This window comes from Sabethes cyaneus, chromosome 3, assembly GCF_943734655.1.
Source record: "Sabethes cyaneus chromosome 3, idSabCyanKW18_F2, whole genome shotgun sequence".
NCBI lineage: Eukaryota > Metazoa > Arthropoda > Insecta > Diptera > Culicidae > Sabethes > Sabethes cyaneus.
The window spans coordinates 28,192,173-28,217,585 of record NC_071355.1 but is presented as its reverse complement, the minus strand read 5'-3'; the positions used below and the strand labels follow the sequence as shown (position 1 = coordinate 28,217,585).

The 25,413-nt window shown below is 43.8% G+C and overlaps 4 protein-coding genes across 5 annotated transcripts; 3 read left to right on the top strand and 1 right to left on the bottom strand.

The window, feature by feature from the left end:
• The first annotated feature begins 1,485 nt into the window (after window positions 1-1,485).
• LOC128744524 (eukaryotic translation initiation factor 2-alpha kinase-like) lies at window positions 1,486-6,166 on the top strand. Its single transcript, XM_053841595.1, has 3 exons — window positions 1,486-1,925; window positions 2,672-5,579; window positions 5,642-6,166. Exons 1-3 carry the CDS (start codon window positions 1,735-1,737, stop codon window positions 5,945-5,947), a joined length of 3,405 nt encoding a protein of 1,134 aa, XP_053697570.1. The 5' UTR covers window positions 1,486-1,734; the 3' UTR covers window positions 5,948-6,166.
• On the bottom strand, window positions 6,106-6,560 carry LOC128744525 (28S ribosomal protein S33, mitochondrial). Its single transcript, XM_053841596.1, has one exon. The coding sequence runs from the start codon at window positions 6,557-6,559 to the stop codon at window positions 6,224-6,226; it is 336 nt and encodes a 111-aa protein (XP_053697571.1). The 5' UTR covers window position 6,560; the 3' UTR covers window positions 6,106-6,223.
• Window positions 6,561-10,607: 4,047 nt separating this feature from the next.
• On the top strand, window positions 10,608-17,143 carry LOC128739416 (uncharacterized). The gene is made up of 3 exons (XM_053834901.1): window positions 10,608-16,549; window positions 16,877-17,002; window positions 17,077-17,143. Exons 1-3 carry the CDS (start codon window positions 10,608-10,610, stop codon window positions 17,141-17,143), a joined length of 6,135 nt encoding a protein of 2,044 aa, XP_053690876.1.
• Window positions 17,144-19,722: 2,579 nt separating this feature from the next.
• LOC128742904 (cleavage stimulation factor subunit 1) lies at window positions 19,723-21,745 on the top strand. 2 transcript variants are annotated; one of them, XM_053839400.1, is made up of 3 exons: window positions 19,723-19,879; window positions 19,939-21,121; window positions 21,267-21,745. In XM_053839400.1, exons 1-3 carry the CDS (start codon window positions 19,803-19,805, stop codon window positions 21,285-21,287), a joined length of 1,281 nt encoding a protein of 426 aa, XP_053695375.1. In that variant the 5' UTR covers window positions 19,723-19,802; the 3' UTR covers window positions 21,288-21,745. The 2 variants fall into 2 exon arrangements, with proteins under 2 accessions (XP_053695375.1, XP_053695374.1); XM_053839399.1 differs by having other exon boundaries at window positions 19,939-21,304.
• The last annotated feature ends 3,668 nt before the right edge of the window (window positions 21,746-25,413 follow it).

The window sequence follows — 25,413 nt, the reverse complement described above, 5'->3', positions numbered from 1 at the left end:
AACCACTTTTCTCCTGCCTCAAAGTGTCACTGAGACACTTGAGACACTTTTACAATAAATTTACCATATGTTTCAATGTCCGCAAATTTAGTATTAATTTTTTTCGGGGTTGCAACTGCCAACTGATGAGGCTGTGAACCATTTTACAAAATTTTTAACTTTTTAGTTAAAATTTGACAGTTCGATAGTTAATTCATCTCGAGTGGTTAAAATCAGTTCAGCATGCGAACTATTTCAAATTTTGACAGATTTATAGTTGTTTTGCTCAATGAGAGCATATACATACCCGCTTACCAAAAAGTCGGATGCCTGGTAGAAATCGAACAGAACCAGTCTTCATTTTTCGCTCGATTCTCTTTATGTCAAATGTGACGCTTTGAGGCAGGAGAAAAGTGGTTCATCAGTTTTGCAGTTTCGGGCAAAAGGTAAGAGAATCCAGCTTTTTACGAGCCATAATGGCGGACGGGTTCGTAATATTTGAACAGCATTTTTGACATTTCCTCAATACATCGCACGTTTTCTTTCCCTACATTCCTTCAGTTTTACCGTGAACGCGCGGAAAGAAAACGTGCGACGTATTGGGGAAATGTCAAAAATGCTGTTCAAATATTACGAACACGTCCGCCATTATGGCTCGTAAAAAGCTGGATAATATGGAATATGACAAAGCAGGTATAATTTAATTGTTAACCTGTTTATTGCACGCTTCTTGCTGCTTCAATCCGTTGCTGCTACCCTCCAAAAAAGGAGAGAAAACTGAATCGGTCGTACAAAACCGGTTTTTATTCGAAACCTCTGGCAGAAATCGAACAGAAATCCGGCAGAAAAACCGGGAGAAATTTCTGGCCGAATCGGATGTTGCATTTCTGCACAACGGCCAGAGATCCGGCAGAATGTCTGGCAGAAAAAGTTTGTCGCTGCCAGATTTTTGTTCAATTTCTGCCGGACGCCCCTAAGCGGTAAACTGCTCGTTTTCGCCGTCCGTACAAAACCGGTTTTTATTCGTAACCTCTGGCACGCGACGCGACACGACTTCGCTCTCATGTTGCTAAATGCACAGTCCTGCTTCGGGCGAAAAAGGGCTGCGCGTATAACTACAGCAAGAAATGTCGCGTCGCGTCGCATGTCGCTTGTACTCTGGCGGTACCCTAAGGCGAAATTTGTGCCCGAATCGGATGTGTCATTTCTGCTAGTTTTCACGGGTGACGGCGGCCAGAAATCCAGCAGAATGTTCATTTCGTAAAAAGATGTTTGCTGCTTCTTTACCAAGCAGTTTCAGACGCCTGCAAATAAAGAGCATCAGGTTTAGAGCTTGGGACAGCCTGTTCCTATTTAGGTAAAAACCACGTAACTATGTTTTTTTTAGTTTTCTGTCATTTTTTTAATGTGTACTGGATTTTACTCATTTCGATACGAGCGTGCAAGCGCTTGTTTTGACAGTTCCAGGTTGGATGTTTTTGCAGTGGCAGTTGCTGGCAACCCAGTTCAGTCTGTGGCACTAATTTTTCCGTATTTTGGTTGTACGTTGGAGAGCTTCTAAAGAAAATTTTCTGCAATCCACATAATCAATATAAAAATTGTTCTAATAATTGTATTGAAACGAGTGTAGTACAATTTCGAACAAGCCAACAAATGTATCACGCTGGATTGGACGCATCAGCCGTCTGTCTAGCAGGACCAGCAGCAGCATTCGCAGTAGGTAGGTAGTGAAACGACTGGAACACCCACTGAGATATGGCTACGTTCTCAACGCTGATTGGACCACTGCTGTTGCTGCTGGTGGGAACCATCCTTCTGGGTGGTTCGATACCGGTTAGAGCTGATACGGTCGTCGATACCACAGCCGACGAACCGCCGCAACCGATCGTGGAAAAACTTCCCTTCTGCGACGAGGATGTACAAAGCGACCGCGATATTAGCGACAGGTGAGTAATAATACAACCAGTGTTTTTATTTTGCTATTGATGGCGCGGAGAAAATAATCAATTCGATTGTTTGTAAACTGTTTATTTAATTAACTTTATAAACAACTATGTATGAAAATCAGAAAGTTTAATGTTCTTTTTCGTTTTCTAATAACTTCTTCCTTAGCATTAAAATGATCATGTTGTAACATGATTGCATCATGTTTTATGGCTGCATCCTTAAGTTTGGAATTCCTTTTGCACTTTTTTATTCTATAATGTGTAAAGGTAATGGTTTATCAGTGTCGTCATTTTTATATCACCTGTACAAATGGTTAATCTTGTCTTGATTACTCATAGTACGTTCTCATCAACTTCGCTAAAAAAAACTATTCAACTGTATAGGTAATCCAGTTTGCCAATCACTGATAACGATATAAGCTTTTGCAGATTTCAATTAGGTAGTGCGAGAATATTCTAGAGAGATCTGTGTGAAGTACACAATTTACGTGTGAAAGAATACCAATATTTCGAAAAAATTTCAAATTTTTCGTATTCTACACAGAAAATTGCAGTAGGCGGGTATTTTGAAGCTAATTTTGAAAAATATTTCGAATGGCAAAGAATCGGGTAAATTAAAATTCTATTAAAGCAACCTTTGCAAAGAGAAAAAATTATACACCACAAGACAAAAAAAGAAAAATTATATATTTTTATAATTAAAAAAAGTAAGAGGATAAAAAATAACTTTCTTGTTTCCATTTTAGATTGCTCTACGTAACGACCCTGGACGGCCGCTTATCAGCCCTTGACCTGACCAATGGAGGTGCATTGCAGTGGAGTGTCGAAACCGGTCCGGGACCTCTGCTGTCGTCCAGCATTCATCGGCTGGAACTAACGAACAATGGAAAATGGGTTCGCATGATCCCGTCGCTGAATGGAGGCCTTTATAAGTTCGACGGCGAAACGGTCGAACCGATTCCTTTCAGTGCGGAAGATTTACTGAAATCGTCGTTCAAGTTTTCCGACGACCTGGTCATATCCGGGGGTAAGGAGACCCGATCGTACGGAATATCCAGCCGAACCGGGCAGATTATTTACGAATGCACGATGAGCGGTTGTCGGAATAGTACCGAAATTATGCAAGACGACGCTGGGAAGAATGGACCGATGGAAGAAGTATTACCACACGATCCGCTGCAAGATGATGTGGTTGTTATTCGTCGTCAGACGCAAACGGTTCGGGCGGTCGAGTCTCGTACGGGTAATGAACGATGGAATTTTAGTATCGGACATCACGAATTGGAGATGTTGAAAAACGAAGACTGTCGAGGAGGGTCCTTGGACACGTCATTGGATCCAAAAATTTTGGATTTGGAGTTGAAAGTCATTATTCCGGATGGAGTTGTGTGTGCCGTCAGTCGATCAACACCGGGAAAGATTCTGTGGAAATACACCTTTGATCACCCGGTAGTGAGTGCTTGGCGTGCGAAAGACAAGAATGATATTATGAGCGTAAACTTGTTTCACGGAGCGGATTGGATTTGGAATGGCAATCAGAAGCAACAACAGCAGCCACAAGGTCAAGACAAATCAGCTCCTACAGGAGCAGAGTTTAGACAAAATAGCATGATCAACCCGTCGCTTTATTTGGGAATGCATCAGAAGCAATTGTACATTCAGGAATCCGGCACACTTTTAGCTCGCCGTCAGCCGGTGGATGTGCAAACAATTTTGGTCAACGATGATACCAAGTATCCGATGATTCCTTGGAAGCCATACCCGGCAAGGCCGGAAGTTGCTGGTTACATCACAGATGGGAGTGAAAAGGCGGAAACGGAAGATTCCGAATATGCCGAATCAACGGCAATCGCACGGTCGGTTTTGTACCAATCGGCGTACGTTAATGGAGACGGATTTTTCCTCTATACACCAGAGGATTTGAAGCAAAAAGACAACGGGTTATGCTCGAACAGCACTGATTCGCCGGAGGCAGGAGGATTGCGAAACCAAAGTTCCATTTTCGATTTTACGATGGATCCGGACGCTCCGGTTAAAATTATTATTATATCCATTTGGTTTTGGTGGAAGGAAATTTTAATTATTTCCGCCACAACAGCGTTTCTTCTGAATGTAATACTGAGATTTAAGAACGAAAAAGAGGTAGTGGTCTTTGTCGAACGGCAGGTCGAAGTTCCCGTTCCAATAGCGTTGGAAGCGACAGAGGACAACATAACACCTTTGGCTGCGTTGCGAGGCGTCAGAAGTTTGTCCGAATCAAACGGTGATAATTTCGTTTCCCGTTTCCAAGAAGACTTCGAGCTTGTGCAATGCTTGGGTAAAGGCGGTTTCGGAGTGGTCTTTGAAGTTCGAAACAAATTGGACGATTGTAATTATGCCATCAAACGAGTGGTTCTTCCCAATCGGCAGGAATCTAAAGATCGAGTAATGAGAGAAGTAAAAACACTTGCTCACTGTGAACACAACAATATCGTGCGATATTTTCATGCATGGACCGAGACTCCACCGCCAGGCTGGCAAGAGAATCAGGATAAAATTTGGATCCAACGCAACTGTTTGTCGACATCGATTGATATAGAATCACCGACGGAGACATCTCCGCCCAACAGTAATCTAATACCAACGATCAACAGTAACTTTTCGCAGAGCATCAAACAAAAGTACAACAAATCGAGACATTCCAGCTTGGGCCAACCGATGCCATGGCTATCAAAAGTACCAGAGCCTAGCTTTTCCGGTTCCCGTGTTGAGGATGATCAATCCGACAGCTTCATCGAATTCCGGGCAGATCATGCCCGCAGTGAAAGCAATGACTCATCGTTCCAAATTGAGTTCAAACATGACAGTCAAGCCGCAGCTGATTCTGTCAACATCGCCGTCAACGATTCTTCACTGAGCGCTTCATCTCATGTGGTATCAATCGAGGAACCAACGGTATCTTCTATAAGTCGGCCCATCAAGCCTGAAGTTGACCCGCGAATACTTAAGAAACGTCACCGACGACACCTTTCGCTTGATCTCACCAGCACTGGAAGCGTCGTTAGACCATCACCCACTACCGAAAGCAACCATATGATGGACCCCTCTAGTTCCAACGCTACAGGAACCAGCAACGTAAGCAATAAAATTTATCTCTACATTCAGATGCAACTGTGTCGGAAGCAATCACTGAAGGAATGGCTTGCCGAAAACGATCTCAGCGCTCGGCAGGATCGCACTATTTCCATTTTCGAACAGATTGTAAATGCCGTCGAGTACGTCCACTTGAAAGGACTAATACACCGAGATCTCAAACCAAGTAACATTTTCTTTTCGCTTGACGGGCGTGTTAAAATCGGTGACTTCGGGCTGGTCACCGATTCCAGTGATTTGCAGTACGATAATGACAATAATCTTCCCGGAATGACGATGCTCATGACGAATGCGGCTGGCCATCGGCAGCGCCACACCCGACAGGTTGGCACACAGCTGTACATGTCGCCGGAGCAGCTCAAGGGTCAACAGTACGACTACAAGGTGGATATCTACTCACTCGGTTTGATCTTGTTTGAGCTGCTGGTTAGCTTTGGAACCGAAATGGAGCGAATCGATACAATGAAAAATGTACGCAAGAATAAGTTTCCCGACGGGTTTCAGGAACAGTACTCCGACGAGGTAAGTGAACAGCGTTAAATATTAACTCTCTTAGTCCAATAACAAATTTTCTCTTATAATAGTATCAATTGCTGAAACTAATGCTGGCGGAGAAACCGAATCACCGACCGACGACCTTTGGCATCAAAGCTCGGCCACCGTTGAAACGCATGCCGGCAAGCCGTTCGACACCGCAACTTCACTCGCAGTCATCGGCCGAAGATCCACCGTTGCTAGTGGGAGCCGGCAATTCCCCGTCATCCGATTCGTCTGATCACAGCGAATGGCACTTTGAGCTACCACCCAGACGCAAGGATAGCCGGTCCGTTAACACGACAACCTCAAGCTCCAATAATTCCGAACAGAATCAGAATCAAATCTTCTTTTGATTCCGACGGGTTTAGTTGCAGGAGATCACAGTGGCCAAGGGCGCTGCTTATTAAGTTATTCACTGTTCTTAACATAAGAAGACAGTTTAAGTTAAGTTGATTACTTTGATAAAACAATTTAAGTATCTCTTCCAGTTTAACGATACCAAGTATTAAACATTTATTTGAAAAGAACAGAATCAATTCTGGCTGGATTTGTACTACTTAAATTGTAAAATAAAGATTTTAGTCTTACTATTTACGAGCTCTTTTATTTCCTATAAAAAAACACACAAACTATTTCTTAGCGCGTTTTCCTTCGCCCTTCTTGGGAGGAGCTTTACCGCGCAGTGCTCGTAGCCTTTTCATTTCTTCCTTGAAATCCTGATGTTCGTCCCGGAATAAACCGTACTCCCGAAGTTTCCTTGCCAGCAGGTGCGTTTCCACGTGCCTTGGGTACCAGTTCTTCACGTAATCTCGGGACTGAATCGGTTCTTCGCTGAACATTTTCACCACTTTCATCGATTGGGGATTCGTGGGTCGGGTCACCTCGCCGAAGATCCGGTTCGACAGGTGATTCATCCGTCGCGCGTAGGTCGTCGATAGCTGCACCAAATCCTTGTATTTGGACATTTTGATCGTAAAAAAATTTCACTGTTTATTTTGAAATTGTGTAACCAAAAACTCAGGATGTTGCTCTCGGACTCGGATACCATCCGCCGTCAGATTCAGGTGGGTCAAGTCCAGGGATGCCAGGTGATTTTTTGAAAAGTCTTCACAAATCAAGAAAAATGTCTTCATTTGTCTTCTTCCGGCTTTCCAGATTTTTTTACCCATTTGAATTGCATGGTGAAGACATGTCTTCAAGTGAAGACATTTTAAAATAAAAGTCTTCTTTGTAACAAAAATGTCTTCAAAATGAAGACATGTCTTCACTTCTGGCATCTCTGGTCAAGTCCAACCTCAGCCCACACACAAGCAGTGATGTCAGAATCTTTGTTATGGTGGTCTACAACTATTTCGAATTGAAACGAGCATCAACAAAATAAGATTTAAATATCTACATAAATTTTAAAACGGGTTTAGTCTTGGGATAGTCAAATCACTCAAATCTACAAAATTACATATTCACTATTTTTCCATGCGTTTTTTCTATTTACCGAACAAACCTATTTTGGACCCCATCAGCAGCTGTACATAATTTGGACACTTCCATTTGATTTTGCTGTAAGTGTCCAAATTATGTACAGCTGCTGATAGGGTCCAAAATACGTTGGTTACCCTATAAGCGTTTTCGAAAGATGCGAATGTTGATTATATTTAAAAAATTGCATCTGGCATGACTGTTCGATCTGAAAAGTTTACATTTACACGCTCGTTCATTTTTGTCCTAACCAGAGAAAAATAATTCATTCTCTACCGCCTGTATCTTGGCCTGTATCGTAATTTTTGGTAATTTTCTAAGTAATTTTCGTAATTTTATTCAAGGTGAAGGTGATAATAGGTGATAATCTAGCAGCTTTCCACGAGCGATAATGGCTGTGATTGAGCAAAAGTGGGCACAATCTTTTGACATTCATTGGAGGATCGTCGAGTTCGCCCTGACGGAGTTACTATGGATACATTCATGATTGTTTGTTGTTCGAGTGTAAAAATGTAAACATTGTTTAATTTTGCAGATCAGCTGAAGTAGAACATAACTATAAACGGATTCAAACTTTTATAGTGGTTTGCGGCCATCATTTGCTGAAGGCACTGGCTCAGAATACTTTTTCACAATCATGCGAATTAAACATTCGAAACATTGCACATTAACGCAAACATTAACTTCATGTTGGTCGAGCCGTTGTCAAGTTTGCTCTCGAACAGCGTCTCGACTTGATAAGAAACTTTCCGTTGCGTATTTGGACATTCTCCCTGAAATTTGCGAAAACTGCAAAGCCACAATCCATAAAACTTGTTGTCCGTTCAATTATGTTCCCCTTTAGCTGATCTGCAAAATTGAACAATGTTTACATTTTTACATTCGAACAACAAACAATCATGAATGTATCCATCTACGGAGTGAAGTGGCAATTCATACATTTTCGATGACCCACGCATAGGTACCAAAATGTTGATTTTGACAGGAACCAAAAAATTTGCTGGGGATTCCCCTTTACCGAGGACCGTTTGAAAGTTGCTCTCTTCACTCCTACATGAGAAAGAGATAGCAACACACCATGCCCTTGGTATCCATAGCAACTCCGTCAGGGCGAACTCGACGCTCCTCCAATGAATGTCAAAAGATTGTGCCCACTTGTGCTCAATATCCGCCATTATCGCTCGTGGAAAGCTGGATAAAATAAAATTTTTATTTCAAAGGTCTAAGAAAAAATACCTGAGGTAATTCCGTGCAAAGAATTGCAGGCATTCATGAAAAATGTTTGAAGAACATTATCGCTTAGCATATTATCACATTAAAAGGGTACAAAACATTTCCATGTTCCATGACATAGATTTCTCGATTTTTTATTGGAGTTTTCCATCGCTGTGAAAATTTTTGTTTTGTTACAGTTGGGTTTACACTTGAGCATTACCGGTAAGCGTACCAGTAGTGGTGCATCTAGTAAAAAAATTTCAAGTTTTTAGTAAAAATGCAATGAAAGGAATCAGAATCAGAAGGTAGAAAATTTGTAAAAAATATTTTGTAGATAGGGTAGATGCTCCAGTAGTTGTGGTAGTACCAGTAGTGGTGGAAACTCGAAATATATCATGATTTTGGCGGATTTCGAGATAATTTCCGTTTTCTATTGTTAAATATATATTTGTTAACAACTTTATCTAAGATACAATGTTAAAATTCAAAATGTTGGTGCAAAAATTACAAATTCCTTTTCAGCAGTCCAATAGAGTGCAATTGCTTAAGAAATTCGTAACAATCCATAGTATTTTAACAAGCCTACGTTGTTATCCACCTGCTGCCATGCTCATTGCAAGCGTTGCTAAGGCGGTAAACAACATTCCACTATTATAGGCAAATTTTCCACTATTATAGGAACATTACCACTACTTTAGGAGCACATACTAATGTCAGGAAAAGCAATATTTTAGATATATTAACCAGCAGAATGGTATAATTTTGGTATGTATTTACAGCCAACACTATGGTGCATCATATTATCATGTAGTTCAATTGGAAACTGATAAATTGAGCGTTCAAATTGTCTTTACACACTATCCCCCGACATAATCCCTCCATTACTGGAGCATCTACCCTAATAATTTTCCTTGGTTGTTGTAAAAACTTTATTGCGTTGAAATTTGGCCCAACCAAGGGCCCAACACTTATGAATTTATAAAACGAGTATTGGCCATAGCGGCCTGACGGCACTGTGGGAGATAAGAATAATAATAATAATTAATGATGAATAAACATCATGAACTAGAAAAAAAATAATAAAGCGATTCACATCGGTCTGCTCTGACAACACTGTCAATGCAACGTATTATAGTCCAATATGGCAACGGTGCGTCAGCTGCCGAGCGATGCTATATAAACGGACGTCATCCATGTGAATCCTCATTCTTGTGACGGATTTCGGAGAGGAAGGATCTCATCCTCATGGACCAGCAGCAGGCAGCGAAACCAGTGGCCCCTTTGAGGGTAAGACCACTGCTCAACCGAAGGAGGTAGAACCACACCGGCGGCGCGGTACTCTGGAGTGAGCAGCAAATCTGTCTCGGAGCACGACAGGCACCTCTCATTATTATCTTGGTCGCTGGACCTGTGCAAATGCTATACAGTGCGAGGGTATCAGAACTCGATTGTCATTCGAGAAGAAAATAAAACAATAGAAGGAAGATCAGATAGGACGCTGCATCTCATTGCAATTCCAATTTCCTAAATAAGTAAATTGCTAAAGCTAAATTATAAACTATAATTAGTGCAAGTTTCACCGTGAATTATACTACTTAAATTTCTTAATCAAAATTTCCTAGTCGGTTAAAACTAGACGCTACAATCAGAAGATTTGTAAGCTGCAGTCAGTTAAAGCTATAGATACTACAAGTAAGAGATTTATAAGCCGAAGACGGTAAGCGTGCGGTTTCTTAAACCTAAATTAATGAAACTTAAACACAATTTACATACTGGGTTACAGTTAGGCGCTATAATCAAAATATTTGTAAGCTGCAGTCGGTTAAAGCTCTAGATGCGATAATAAGAAGATTTATAAGCCGATATCGGTAAGCGTCATTTTCTTAAACCTAAATAGTTATACTTAGATGTCACTTACATACTAGATTAAAGCTGCAGACGCTATAATTGAAAGCCATAGAAAATTACTTTGCTCATATCAACCACTGAGCCGATCGACATCAGATAACGGCCAAATTAATTAATCGGACAAAACGTAAGTCTAATAAATATAACCTGATAAAATTTAGAATCTAAGAGTTTAGAAGCTCGGCTGCTAACCAGTAATCATAGGAGCAGTTTCAAAAGCGATCTCAAAAATATTATATCTATTAAATTAATTCGTGTGTTCTACAGGAAAATTATATTCTGCTGCAACCAGAACCTGCTTTTCATTTATCCCGGTTGGCGAATATAATTTCGGAAATCATTTACGTTGAAACCGAGTTTTCAACAGCATATAATTTTCGTTTTTTGCGTACGAAGCGGTCAGTTTACGTCAAAATGCCGGTACGTGGTAATAAATCAAAAGCGAAAAGTAATAACGCGATACAATGTGGTGTGGTTGAATGTTTTGGTGGTGATAATGAGATTCAGAGTTGTGCGATACAAAATGTTGTTGATAACGCTAAGGCAGTGTCATCGGATGAATCACGTGAGGGACATGCTTGTAAGACGTGTCGCGGGCCGGACACTGAAGAGATGGTCCAGTGCGACGCGTGTGACGGCTGGCATCACTTTGCTTGTGTAGGTGTATCAGAAGAAATAGCCAATCAGAACTGGAGCTGCACAAGCTGCGTTACGGCAAAATGGGTTCAGCGAACTAAGGCAGCTTCTGATGGAGCACCAGTACATGAAAGCGTAATCGATGATCGAAGATCACTGCGCAACCTAAGCATCGGGAAGATCGTTACCAGTAACCGTGGAAATCCAGTTATTCCTCCGGTTCTGCTGTCAACAAATCAGTTGACAGTTTCGTCATCTAACCAACAGCCAGTTCCGCTGGATACAGTGCCTGCACAAATGGCACCGCAGTATCAACTGAGAGGTGTAAGCAAACCAGGAGTTTGTATAAACGAAACGTCATCAAAGCCAACCCAGTCGTTGAAGGCTCCCCCAATCCAAGAGCGACGGACAGATCCAGCCCCAGCGTACTGTCAGCAGAATCAAAGGCCTTCATTGCCGGCTGTAAGTCTGCAAGTGATCGATGTAGAGAAAGCTCTCTCAGAGATCTCTATATCCTCATCGCGAAAGTCTGCAAAGGATCGTGCAAAGCTCCAGCTCATGAGGCTACAGGAAGAACGAGCATTTCAGTTACAGCAAGAGGAAAAGGCAGCGCAAGAGTATAAGTTGTACTTAGACAATAAATACAAAATCCTTGAGAACCTGGCGAACGATAAAGCATCGAGTCGAAGTTCAAATGTATGCGGTAGCCGAGTAGAAGAGTGGGTCCGAGGCACTGCTCCTATAGCCATAGATACAGCTGAAGCCGCCGCTCCAGAACGATCTCGGAAGCACGACGACGTATTTCAGCAGCAACGGGAGGAATTGGAAAAGCAAGCAAGTACAATCAATCGAATGCGGGAAGAGCAGTTGGAACAAGGTAGGCTTCTACGCGAGCAGCAACAGCAGTTATCGAATTGGCATGCAGAAGTAAGGTCGCAACCGCGAAATCGAATTTCTTCTCACCAGGAGCCTGGACGATTCGTTCCACACGCTCTACCACAGTCAACACAGCTCCACCCGAGAGAGCCTGGTGTGTTGCGTAGCACGCACGAGAACCCGACCAACGACCATAACACTTTCTCAGTAAAATCATCGTCAGTGGACGAGTACGATCAGTTCCAGCTGTCACGTTCTCAAATTGCTGCCCGACAGGCAGTTTCCAAAGACCTGCCTATATTTTCTGGGAATCCTGAGGAGTGGCCAGTTTTTATGTCGATGTACAATCGCACCACCACAATGTGCGGATTTACAGACGATGAGAACATAGTTCGGCTGCAAAAGAGTTTGAAGGGCAAGGCCTACGACGCTGTAAAGAGTCGATTGATGCATTCCGGAAATGTTTCAGGGATACTAACTACCTTGAAAATGTTATTTGGACAACCCGAGGTAATCATACAGTCGTTGATCGATAAAATAAGCTCACTGCCGCCGATCCGAGAAGACAGGTTGGAAACGCTAATAAACTTTGCTGTGAGTGTTCAAAACTTTTGTGCAACCGTAGATGCATGTGGAATGCAGGAATACATCTATAACGTTACCATGCTCCACCAGCTCGTCGGAAAGCTACCATCGTCGCTGAAACTAACCTGGGCTCAGCATCGTCTCACACTAAAAAATGTCAACCTTGCATCCTTTGGACAGTGGATCTACACCTTGGCGGAGGCAGCTAGTGTCGTCGTTTTCCCACCTACGGTACGAGGAATGCAATCCACTCATAATGAAGCTCGTGGATCAAGGAAAGGAAACGCATACCTTGGCGCGCATTCTGAAACATTTCATCCTCAAGAAAACTACGAAAGCGATACGGAAGAACCATCAACGGTGGCAGCAACGTCATTCAGAGAAGCCTGTCCAGTTTGTAAAGGAAGCTGCAAGTCTGCTGACAAGTGTCAACGCTTTTTAGAGCTCTCTAGGGAATCGAAATGGGCAGTCATAAGAGAATTTGGATATTGCCGAACATGCCTGCGAATTCATAGAGGAGTTTGTAAAGCAAAACCATGTGGCAAAAATGGATGCACTTACAGGCACCACGCACTGCTACACAATGATTCCAGACAAAAAATAGCAGGGATTCCTGAACGCACACAATCTCCACTACCCGGTACTAGCCGTTCCGACTGCAACACTCATCAAGCAACAGGAAGCTCTGCACTATTCCGTTACCTTCCTGTAACACTTTATGGAACAAAAAAGGCGATTCGCACATTTGCATTCCTGGATGAGGGATCCGCGCTTACGTTGCTCGATCAGGATCTCGCAAATGAGTTGTGTCTTGAAGGTTCAACACGACCGTTGTGCCTTCGATGGACCGGAGGAACTGAAAGACATGAAGCTAACTCACGCGTTTGCAACCTCCAAATTGCCGGAATCGACAAGGAAAGTAAACAATTTCAACTAGACGAAGTTAGAACTGTTGAGGAGCTGTTATTGCCACAGCAGACGCTAGACATATCTGAACTGTCACAGCTGTATCCGCATTTGCGGAATTTGCCGATTGAATCATACAGCAATGCTCGCCCTCGTATTTTAATCGGCATGAAACATGCTCAACTCATTCTAATGCTTAAGTGTCGAGAAGGTAGAATGGGTCAACCAATCGCTATAAAGACGCGTTTAGGATGGACCGTATGTGGGGGATGGAGCACAGCAAACGACGCTAGCCTACACCATTACACCTTTCATGTCTGTCAATGCAGTGATGGGTTCGACGAGAATCTACATCAGGCAATGAAGGATTACTTCGCTCTGGATAGTCTTGGAGTGACGAAGTCGGAAAAGCTATCCCTGTCGACCGAAGATAAACGCGCGATGCTTCTACTTGAATCGCTTACCCGTTTAAAAGAGGATCGATACGAGTGCGGTTTGCTCTGGAGATACGACGATACCCGTCTCCCTGACAGCCGATCAATGGCACTGCGGCGATTCGTATGTCTTAAGAAACGACTCGAGAAAGACTCTGACCTAGCAAAAACGCTCCAGGATAAGATAATCGATTACGAGGCGAAAGGCTATATTCGTAAGCTCACCGAAGAAGAAATTATGCAGCGAGTGCCGCGACGTTGGTATTTGCCGGTTTTTCCCGTGACGAACCCGAACAAACCTGGCAAGGTTCGGATAGTTTGGGATGCTGCGGCTAGCGCTCACGGCACGTCATTGAACTCCGCCTTAATAACAGGACCGGATCTGCTGGGCTCTCTGTTTGCAATCTTACTCAACTTTCGAAGACGTAGTGTCGGGCTCACAGGAGACATCCGTGAGATGTTTCACCAGATAATGATTCGGCTGGAGGACCAACCGAGCCAGTGTTTCTACTGGCAAGATAGTCATGAAGATACAATAGTGTACGTTATGCGGGTTATGACATTTGGGGCTTGCTGCTCCCCCACCACAGCACAGTTTGTGAAGAACACCAACGCTGAACGATTTGCATACGACTACCCAGCAGCATACGAAGCCATTACGAAATCTCACTACGTCGATGACATGCTCGTAAGTGTTGATACAGAAGAGCAAGCTATTCAGTTAGCCAAAGACGTTAAGCATGTCCATGCGGAAGGTGGATTCGAGATTAGAAATTGGATAAGCAACTCAAGCAAAGTGCTGGCGTCGCTAAAAGGATCGGAGGCCGATGAAAAATGCCTTGATTTATCCTCCGAGCTAGCGACGGAAAAAGTTTTGGGAATGTGGTGGAACACGCGTGACGATGTGTTTACATATAAAATCGGATGGCACCGCTACGATACGGCTCTGTTAGCCGGGCCACGTCGTCCCACGAAGCGGGAGGTACTGCGCGTGCTCATGTCGATTTTTGACCCACTTGGATTGATTTCTCACGTTCTCTCGTACTTGAAGATTCTCCTACAGCAAATCTGGCGTTCTGGCGTTCAATGGGACGAGCCCATCAACGAAGACTCATTCCACAAATGGCTAACTTGGCTAAAGGTTCTGCCGCTCGTTGAACAATTACGAATACCTCGGTGCTATAACAAGCTATACTCAATGGACGATGCAGACGAAATACAGTTGCATACGATGGTGGACGCCAGTGAAAATGCAATGGCTGCTGTTTGCTATCTCCGTTTTCTTAAAGATGACATCTTCAACTGTTCTATTGTAGCCGCCAAAACAAGAGTTGCTCCACTAAAATTTGTATCAATTCCAAGAATGGAACTGGAAGCTGCACGCCTTGGTGCGCGTCTATCTCTCACGGTAGCAGAATCGCTATGTATTCGAGGCTTCAAAAAGTTTTACTGGACAGATTCTAAAAATGTCCTCTCTTGGATCAACTCAGACCATCGTCGATACAACCAATATGTTGGTCATCGTGTCAGTGAGATTCTGGAGATCTCGGAAAGGTGTGAATGGCGATGGGTTCCTGGAAAACTTAACCCTGCGGACGACGCTACCAAATGGACTAGTTTACCAGATTTGTCATCCGACCACAGGTGGTTCAAGGGAGCCGAATTTCTTCAGTTATTGGAAGAAAATTGGCCTAAGTCGTCATGTTGTAACGAGGCGACCGAGAATGAGCTACGATCTTGCTTCCTTGCATGCCACACTCATCCGATATCAGTTCTTTCGTTTATTGATTTCTCAAGCTGGAAAAGACTTATTAGAGTCGTAGCACAGGTTCACCGATTTGCGGACAACTGTCGTCGTAGGCGAGCTGGGAAGTGCGCCACCACAGGTACGCTTACAACCGACGAATTGTTAAATGCTGAACAATCGCTGATCCGGCTTGCGCAACGGGAAATGTACCCTAACGAAATTGCAGCTCTTCAAGGTTCAAATCGTGATGCCGGAACCTCTGCCAAAGTCATTCCCAAAAGCAGTTCACTCTACCAATTAACGCCTTGGCTAGACGAACGAGGAATTATGCGTATGCGCACTCGCATTGCGGCATGCCACTATGCCACCGAAGACGCAAAGCAGCCGATCCTTCTTCATAAAAAACACCACATCACTAGCCTTATTGTAAACCATTATCACCAAAAGTATCACCACCAAAACCACGAAACGGTAATAAATGAGATTAGGCAAAAATTTCGCATACCACAGTTACGAGCATGTTATAACCAGGTACGAAGGTCCTGTCAAAGATGTAAGAACTATAGTACAATACCAAGGCCACCGTACATGGCTGATCTCCCGCCGGCACGCTTGGCTGCGTTTTCACGACCCTTTACACACGTGGGCGTGGATTATTTTGGGCCCATCGAAGTTGCTGTTGGAAGAAGAGTGGAGAAGCGGTGGGGCATGCTAGCCACCTGTTTAACTGTACGAGCGATTCATATCGAGGTCGTATACTCACTTAGTACAAGCTCGTGCATCATAGCCATTCAAAATTTTATTGCACGTCGCGGCGCTCCGCAGAAAATCTACAGTGACCGCGGTACCAATTTTGTGGGGGCGAATCGAGAATTACGGTGGATTTCGGAAACCATCAATCAGCACGAACTTATGAAGGAGTTTGCCGATTCCGGAATCGAATGGGTATTCAACCCACCTCTTTCACCCCACATGGGCGGCAGCTGGGAACGGCTAATCCGGACCGTTAAAAGTAATCTGATGGTAGTTTGTCGATCTAAGAGGCCATCTGACGAGGTGCTCCACAATCTACTGGTACAGGTGGAGAATATAGTTAATTCACGCCCGTTAACTCACGTGCCGATTGACGAAGATTCGGCCCCAGCTCTAACACCGAACGATTTTTTGCTACTGTGTTACCTGACTCACTGCGCATAGCGTTGTATTCGCGGTATCGTGTTGGTTCGAAAGGTTTCGAAAAATATCGCCCTTGTATCGAAAATATCGTTGATTTTGATCACTAAAAATAACGTACTTAAACGTTATATTGCAAGTGCTAGTAGTACGCAATAATTGTATTGTGAAACTGAATTGTTATTTATGCAACTTTTTACAAGTTAAATGCAATAACAAAAGCACAACTTATAAAAAATCGGTTGTTATCGATATTAGCTGCATATGCGTTATAAACGAATAAAACGCATGGTGACGTTTTATTTCAATAACACGCATATTCGCAGTGAGTCAGGTAAAACAGTAGGTTCGTCCAACGGATCGAAACCACTTACTACCCTAGACGACAGTGGTGCGACCCTTAAAATGAACTGGTGTACTTCGCAAATCCTAGCAAATCAGTACTGGAAGCGGTGGGTGTCAGACTACCTTCCAGAAATCACTCGACGAACAAAATGGTTTAGTCGAACAAAACCGCTTTCAATAGGAGATGTAGTGGTGATTGCGGACAACAAAATGCCCCGCAATTGTTGGCCCAAGGGGAAAATCATTAGTACCAGAGTAAGCACAGATGGACAGGTAAGATCTGCGACTGTACGGACAGCGAATGGGATTTATGAACGCCCAGCGACGAAGCTAGCAGTACTGGATGTCCGGTGCGACGAATAGTAAGCCAGCAAACAGCTGGCGTACTCGGGGAGGAGTATTGGCCATAGCGGCCTGACGGCACCTCTCATTATTATCTTGGTCGCTGGACCTGTGCAAATGCTATACAGTGCGAGGGTATCAGAACTCGATTGTCATTCGAGAAGAAAATAAAACAATAGAAGGAAGATCAGATAGGACGCTGCATCTCATTGCAATTCCAATTTCCTAAATAAGTAAATTGCTAAAGCTAAATTATAAACTATAATTAGTGCAAGTTTCACCGTGAATTATACTACTTAAATTTCTTAATCAAAATTTCCTAGTCGGTTAAAACTAGACGCTACAATCAGAAGATTTGTAAGCTGCAGTCAGTTAAAGCTATAGATACTACAAGTAAGAGATTTATAAGCCGAAGACGGTAAGCGTGCGGTTTCTTAAACCTAAATTAATGAAACTTAAACACAATTTACATACTGGGTTACAGTTAGGCGCTATAATCAAAATATTTGTAAGCTGCAGTCGGTTAAAGCTCTAGATGCGATAATAAGAAGATTTATAAGCCGATATCGGTAAGCGTCATTTTCTTAAACCTAAATAGTTATACTTAGATGTCACTTACATACTAGATTAAAGCTGCAGACGCTATAATTGAAAGCCATAGAAAATTACTTTGCTCATATCAACCACTGAGCCGATCGACATCAGATAACGGCCAAATTAATTAATCGGACAAAACGTAAGTCTAATAAATATAACCTGATAAAATTTAGAATCTAAGAGTTTAGAAGCTCGGCTGCTAACCAGTAATCATAGGAGCAGTTTCAAAAGCGATCTCAAAAATATTATATCTATTAAATTAATTCGTGTGTTCTACAGGAAAATTATATTCTGCTGCAACCAGAACCTGCTTTTCATTTATCCCGGTTGGCGAATATAATTTCGGAAATCATTTACGTTGAAACCGAGTTTTCAACAACGAGTGATGTCCGAGAAAATCGAAAAATCTCCCTTGATGTTTTCACTGAATGTAGTAGTCCTCGAAGTTTTTAAATATCGATTTATTTGAGTCCGCGTACAACATTGGTCCTCTACGTAAACAAAGTTGTTACGGAAGTGCACTTGCCGTATTTGAACGAAAGATGTTGCGGACTATTTTTGGCGGAGTACAAACGGATAGCGGAGAGTGGCATAGGCGTATGAACCATGAGTTGTAGTCACTATTTGGAAAAAGTTGGGAGACTACGGTGAGCCGGCCACATCGCAAGGATACCGAACGACTGTGCAGTAAAATCCGTTCTCTTCAAGAGCCCCACCGGCAACAGGAATAGAGGGGCCAAACGAGTTAGGTGGTTTGACCAGGTTGAAGCTGGCTTGCATGTGCCGAGACGCGTAACAAATTGGAAACGAGTAGCTTAGGACCCAGAAGTACAATGGAGAGGAATTCTTGATACGGCAAGAGCCACCCCGGCTCTTGGCTGGTAGAGTACGTACAAAAGTTTGGAAATTGAAATCCTTCGACCGAAGCCTGTGCGAAATTTCTCAAAAATTTGCCTTCTGCCAAAAAAAGTTAGCGGTTTATTAACGGTACATAAATTTAGCGGAAGCTAACAAAAACGCTAACGGTTATAAAAATTAGAAGAAACGCTAACCGCTAACCAAAATGTTAGCTGTGCTAATTAGCTGTTGGCGGATTAGCGGAATTGTGCCCACCTCTGGTCAAATCAACACAACAAGCTCATAGGGTGCGCGTCTTGCGCGTGTGTGAAATTGAAATTGAAAATGAACTCGCCCAATCTGAACGAACCGTTTTTCATATTAACGGGGGTTGAGTGTAAACGAAAGAAAGAGCAACTCTGCTGTACATCAGGAAAAGAGTGCCAGATTTGATGGATGCATCAGAGTTGTCAAAAAGATTGTTCGCATATTAGCAAAACAAAGCCCAGGTGCTACATTCCGTTATCGAAACTTAACCTTCTGTTTTTATACGACAGGAAATACAGGAGAATACAGGACAATTGCAGGGCCAGTTGCTTATTGCTACGATCCTATTGACTATAACAGCCTCTCCCAGCCGAGATTCGAACATACGACGACTGGCTTATTAGGCTAGCATCATACCACGAGGCCAACTGGGAGGTCCGTACAGGAGAAGAGTGCCAGATTTGAAGTATGCAGAGTTGTCAAAAAGATTGTTCGCATATTACGAACACAATTTATAGCGTCCACCATTGTAGCGCGTAAAAAGCTGGATAGATCTGACAGAGGCTGGCCTTAACGCGGCAGTACTGTACGTTTGTTACCCTATTTGAGCTCATATTCATATACATAAATAAGTTTTAGGCAACTCTAATCAAATTGCCATGTAAAAATATTTATAGGAGTGTAATCGACCTGAAAGATTTTTAAAAATAATCTGGCAGCTCGGGTAGTTCTGAGTTGACAGACGACCGGCCCGGGCGTCTTTGCTTGCAGTGCGTAAAACATTCGCGAAATCGTTTTGTTTATACACTTTTTAGTAAAGGTTGCTTATTGCTTGCAATCTATCGATAATCTTATTGTGCAAAAATGATGCGTGATTCAGATTTTGTTGATCCCAAAAATGTGGTCAAATGTAGAGAGCTTCTGTATCGATTAATGATAAGGTAATAAATAGGGAACAATGTGAATGTCCATCCGATCAACTTTTTACTATAACTTTCAGTCAACTATTCTACGATGGTCATCATCAGCTAGCAGTTGAACTGACTGGACTGGTACGTGCCGATCCACCCTGTCCGCCGTCGGATCGCTTGCTTAACATATTTCGACAGGCTAGTCAGATCGATTCAAACAAACCTACGAACGTTTTCGATGAGGTTACCTCTGGATTGGATCTGGAATTTGAGATCGAGAGCACTGCACTCGCCCCTGAACCGGCTTCGTACGAGACGGCTTACGTGACATCCCATAAAGCTGCTTGCCGTGCCGGTTGTTTCAGCTACGATGGCCAGTTGGTGGCCACCGGTAGTGTGGATGCCAGTATCAAAATTTTAGATGTGGATCGAATGCTAGCCAAGTCGGCACCGGATGAGCAGGAACCCGGCAGAGAGCAGCAGGGTCATCCGGTTATACGTACGTTGTATGATCATACTGATGAAGTTTCCTATTTGGAATTCCATCCGAAGGATCAGATTCTTGCTTCGGCCGCACGTGATCATACGGTGAAACTATTCGATATTTCAAAGGCATCGGTAAAAAAGGCCCATCGAGTTTTGAGTGATTGTTCTCCGGTTCGTTGTCTTGCTTTTCACCCGACTGGGGATTATATGGCTGTTGGAACCGACCATCATGTGCTTCGTGTTTATGACGTGCAAACGGGGCAATGTTTCGTCAGTGCCATTCCGTCACAGCAGCACACAGATTCCATTACGTGCGTACGATATGCAGTGAATGCCAAGGTGTACGCCACCGGAAGCATGGATGGTTCTATCAAGCTGTGGGATGGTGTTAGCGGCCGCTGCATCAACACTTTTGCTCAGGCTCACGATGGATCGGAAATTTGCTCGGTTGTGTTTACTCGCAATGGGAAATATTTGCTATCGTCCGGTCAGGACTCGCTGGTAAAGCTTTGGGAGTTGAGTACCAGCCGATGTTTGATTGCCTACACTGGAGCGGGAACAACTGGAAAACAGGAACATCAGACTCAAGCTGTTTTCAATCATACGGAAGACTATGTCCTCTTTCCGGATGAGGTGACCACTTCACTATGCTCATGGAATTCTCGCAACGCATCCCGTTGTCATTTGATGTCGTTAGGTCACAACGGCGCCGTTCGTTTCATCGTCCATTCACCGAATCATCCGGCTTTCCTTACCTGTTCGGACGACTACAGGGCACGATTCTGGGTGAGACGATCCAATTCGCACTAGTAGAATTGAGCATATTAAAAAACAATCCAGCATGTTCAAGTCATTTTATAGCGTTCTTTACACTATTATTGACTATAATATTAACCGCTATCGCATTTCATTCTTTTATCGCCTATTATAGGTCCATCATGAAACACGCTGAATAAAACGAAACTAAATACCGCGCACCGCGGCTGTAACCTAATACGGGCCCGCTGTCTACGGCGTTCACGGACGTTAAGCACGCGGCCTGCAAGTTTTGAAGAGGCCCACCGGTGGTCGGTTTAGAGTTGCACCGAATTGTCGCAGTTGTATAGTTAGTTGGCTTTCGTAAGTAAGTGACGCCAGTGGCATAATGCTGTTGAGAAGTTATCGGCTTATTTTTGGAAGCTTTCAGGCGGTGAGTAATGTGTTTTTGGGATATCTGTAACACTGTGAGGGAGTTAGGCGGTTTATGAAAAGTTTTGTTCTTGGAGTATGGACAATGAATTTAGCAAAGCGATGCAACGAAATCATTTGTAAATCAGATTGCAATTTGCGGAAATACTGTACACATTCGTTATAAAATTCATCTTTTCTATTAAAAGTGTACCAAATAATTTAGCGGTAATAAATCTGTCTCTGTAGTTAAGAACCATGCCAAGGGTTTTTTATTCTTATATTTTGTTATTGGCAGCTATGAAAAACCTCATATTTTTAAAATATGTTATCGTCTGTTTCTCAAAGTATGCTGAAAGCATCGGTGTACGGTAGCCGGTAACGTATTCCATCAGAAAAAAAAAATACAAATTGGTTGTATTCTGTGTGAGTCTAGCAAATCATAGCCTGCTAAGAAAAGTTCATGCTAACTGTAATTCCTATGGTTTCACGATTTCGGTTCGGTTTGACGGGGCATAAAGGCTTCGTGAATCCATCAGCTATGTGGTCTTCAGAGGCAACGTAATCTATTTTAAGTTTAACAACTCCTCTTTCCAAGGTATCTCGAATACAGTGTGACTTTATATCTATTTTCACATGGCTTGCACATGTATAGGTTCGTTTTTTTTTGGCCCAAATCAGCTATTCAATCCGTAGCACCGTATCCAGAAACTTCGTCATTGCTATCCTTCTTGCATACCAGCTTTATTTTTGATGTTCCACGAAGGTAGCGAAAGAGATGCTTGGCGGCGCTCCAGTGCGCCTAAGTCCTTCATGCGAAAATTGTCATTCAGAAAGTCCTTGACACGCTTGATCCAATAATCATCGTTTCAAAATATCTAAATATAGTGCCTTGTACAAGCGGCACACTTTCGTACGGTTATAGCTATCTTCCATTTCTCGGCATAGGGACGCGATACCGCTTCTTGGGGCGTGACAGAATCTTTTGAAGTGCCGACCCTGTTGGCGAGTCGCCATTCCACTGAAGTACCCCGATTCATCTGGCTTCGCAAATCAATTCAACTGCACGTGTCCATCGTCGGATTGGGCAGCTTGCGTGATGTGAGGTTTCTGTGATGAGTGGGAACAGGGCAAGTCTTTGCTCTGCATTACTGCAACTGCATTAGCTGCTGAACACGTCTCATCGTCAGTCAAGGACAAACACTCTGATCACTGTGCGCGCTCGATTGCCTTCGCGATCAACTTGCAATACACGACCACCAGTTGTCCCTTCGGTGATGAATCTAAACATGTCCACTTTTGATGATTTTCGTGGTCTTTAGATCAAGTAAACGGTGGCCTTTTGCGTTTTCATCGAATCATTTTGGAACATAAACCATGGCTTGCATTCCGAAGATTTTAACATTCGATAAAGTCTGGTTTCTTTCCGCTCTAAAGCTTATCTGATGTGACATCATGTCCACGAGTTTAAGGGCAATTCAGAAGCAGAGCAAAGCCTTGCGTATGGACGGATTGGACGTCTTCCACAGTTGACCCTTCTTTATCGACCGACTTCATAGCCGGTTTATTAGAGTATAGGACAATTACGGGGTTGGTGCAACGATCCTACTGAGTCTAGCCACACCGCCCAACCGAGCCGAGTTCGAACATACGAGGACTGACTTGTTCGACAGGCATCGTACCTCGAAGCTAACTTCTTCTTCAGCAGCATAGAGTCGGGGTGGCTCATGCTGTTTCATGTACTCGCCACCATTCAACTCGGTCATGGGTCACTCGTCGCCAATTTCCTAGTCGTCTCAGAAGTCGCAAATCGCTTTCGACCTGGTCGAGCCATCGTGCACGTTGGGCTCCCCTGTTCCTGGTGCTTCCTTTGAGCCTCTTCCTTTCATATATTTGGTCTTCGACGCATTTATTTTTAGCCCAATTCTCCTAGACTCCGCTTTCAGTCTGGCGTAGATTGCCTCCGCCGTCGCAAAGTTCTTGGCAATGATATCGAAGTCATCTGCAAAGCCTAGAAGTTGGCTACCCTTGGTAAAAATCGTGCCTCTCGTTTCGATGCCCGCTCGTCGGATCACCCCCTCAAGAGCGATGTTGCAGGATGCAGGATAAATGTCGCGTCAGTTTGTCCGGAAAACCGTATTCGTGCATTAACTGCCATAGCTTGTCTCGATCGACTGTATCGTATGCTGCTTTGAAATCAATAAAGATGTGATGCGTGGGCACGCTGCACTCCCGACATTTCTGCAAGATCTGTCGGATAGTAAAAATTTGGTCCGTATTTGCGCGAGCCCCCATGAAACCCGCCTGATAATTCCCTACGAAACTTTGTGCTATCGGTGACAGACGGCGTAACAGGATCTGGGAGAATACCTTGTAGGCGGCGTTTACCAGCGTAATACCATGATAGTTGCAGCAGTCTAGCCGATCACCTTTTTGTAGATGGGACAAACCACTCCTCCCATCCATTCCTCCGGTAGCTTTTCCTCCTCTCAAATCCTCGAAATAACCCAGTGTAGAGCCTTTGCTAGCGTTTCTCCGCCATGTTTATAAAGCTCTGCCGGTAGGCGGTCCTTCCCAGCGGCTTTATTGGTCTTCAGCAGCCCGAGTTCTCGTTTGACTTCCTGGAGATCAGGTGCTAGGATATTACTATCTTCCATCGGCGCTCCTAGGTTAATTTCCGTTCCGCCTCCTTCTGCGACTTCGCCATTGAGGTGTTCATCGAAGAACTGCTTCCATCGGTCGACCACCTCGCGCTCGTTTGTAATTAGATTCCCTCCCTCGTCCCTACACATGTCAGGTTTCGGTGTGTAACCCTTCCGAGTTTGGTTCACCTTCTCATAAAAATGCGCGTGTCATTAGCTTGGAATAGTTGCTCTAATTCTTCACGATCTTTTCCAAGCATTTTTTTTCCTCCACCGCTTGTCTACATTTTACATCAAACCAATCATTTTGTGTACTCCGCGAACTAAAACCTAGTGCCGCGGTAGCGGCCTCTCCGATGACCTAGCGTATTCTGCTCCAACCGTTTTCGAGGTTTGAAGCACCTAACTCCTCGGAAAAAGGCAGTGCATCATTCAGCCCTCGCGCGTAGTTCTCGGCAGCTTGTGGGTTATCTAGCTGCCTGATGTTCAGCCGAGGAGGGCGGCTTTGACGTGTCCGGTATACGGTGGACAGCTTTGAGCGCACTTGTACTGCTACTAGGTAATGGTCAGAATCAATATCCGCACCCCGACGGGAGCGTACGTTCGTGATGATAGAGAAAAACCGCCCCTCTATGAGAACGTGGTCAATTTGGTTCATTGTACGTTTGTCAGGTGATCTCCAGGTGGCTTTGTGGAAAGGCGAAGCTAATTGAAGAAACGGCCCTTTATCCTCAATACACACATTCTCTTGTTGACCGCCTTCCAATCTATCACGCGATCCTGCATTCCGCCCTACACTACAAAGCCCGTTCCCGGTTCGTTGATAGCGCCACCGCTCTGGTAAAACTGGACCTTTCCGCCACAGATCTTCCATACCTTTTCTCCTTTGCGACAGATTTCCTGCAGAGCTACGATGCCGAATTTGCGAGATTCAAGCTGTTCAATCAGCAACCTGCGAAATTTAGCGATCTGCAGTTCCAAGTACCGTCGTCGTCGTCTCCGTCGTCCTTGTTCCGTCGCCTGGGTCGATGCCGAATATTCCGCTCCGAATATGCTTGAATCTTGTTAGTTGTAATTTAATTTAGGTGTGTAGCCGTACTGAGGCAACACTACCGAGTCTCGCGAGGGGGCTGCCATCTTATAGTGCCGAGACTCACTATACCTCCTTCCCGGTTAGTATACGACCTTAGTTTCCACCGGGGTTGGTTACCCGATCTCCGCTAAGGTTGCTCACATTCCGGCTGGTACCACAAGGAGGTCGGGATCGGA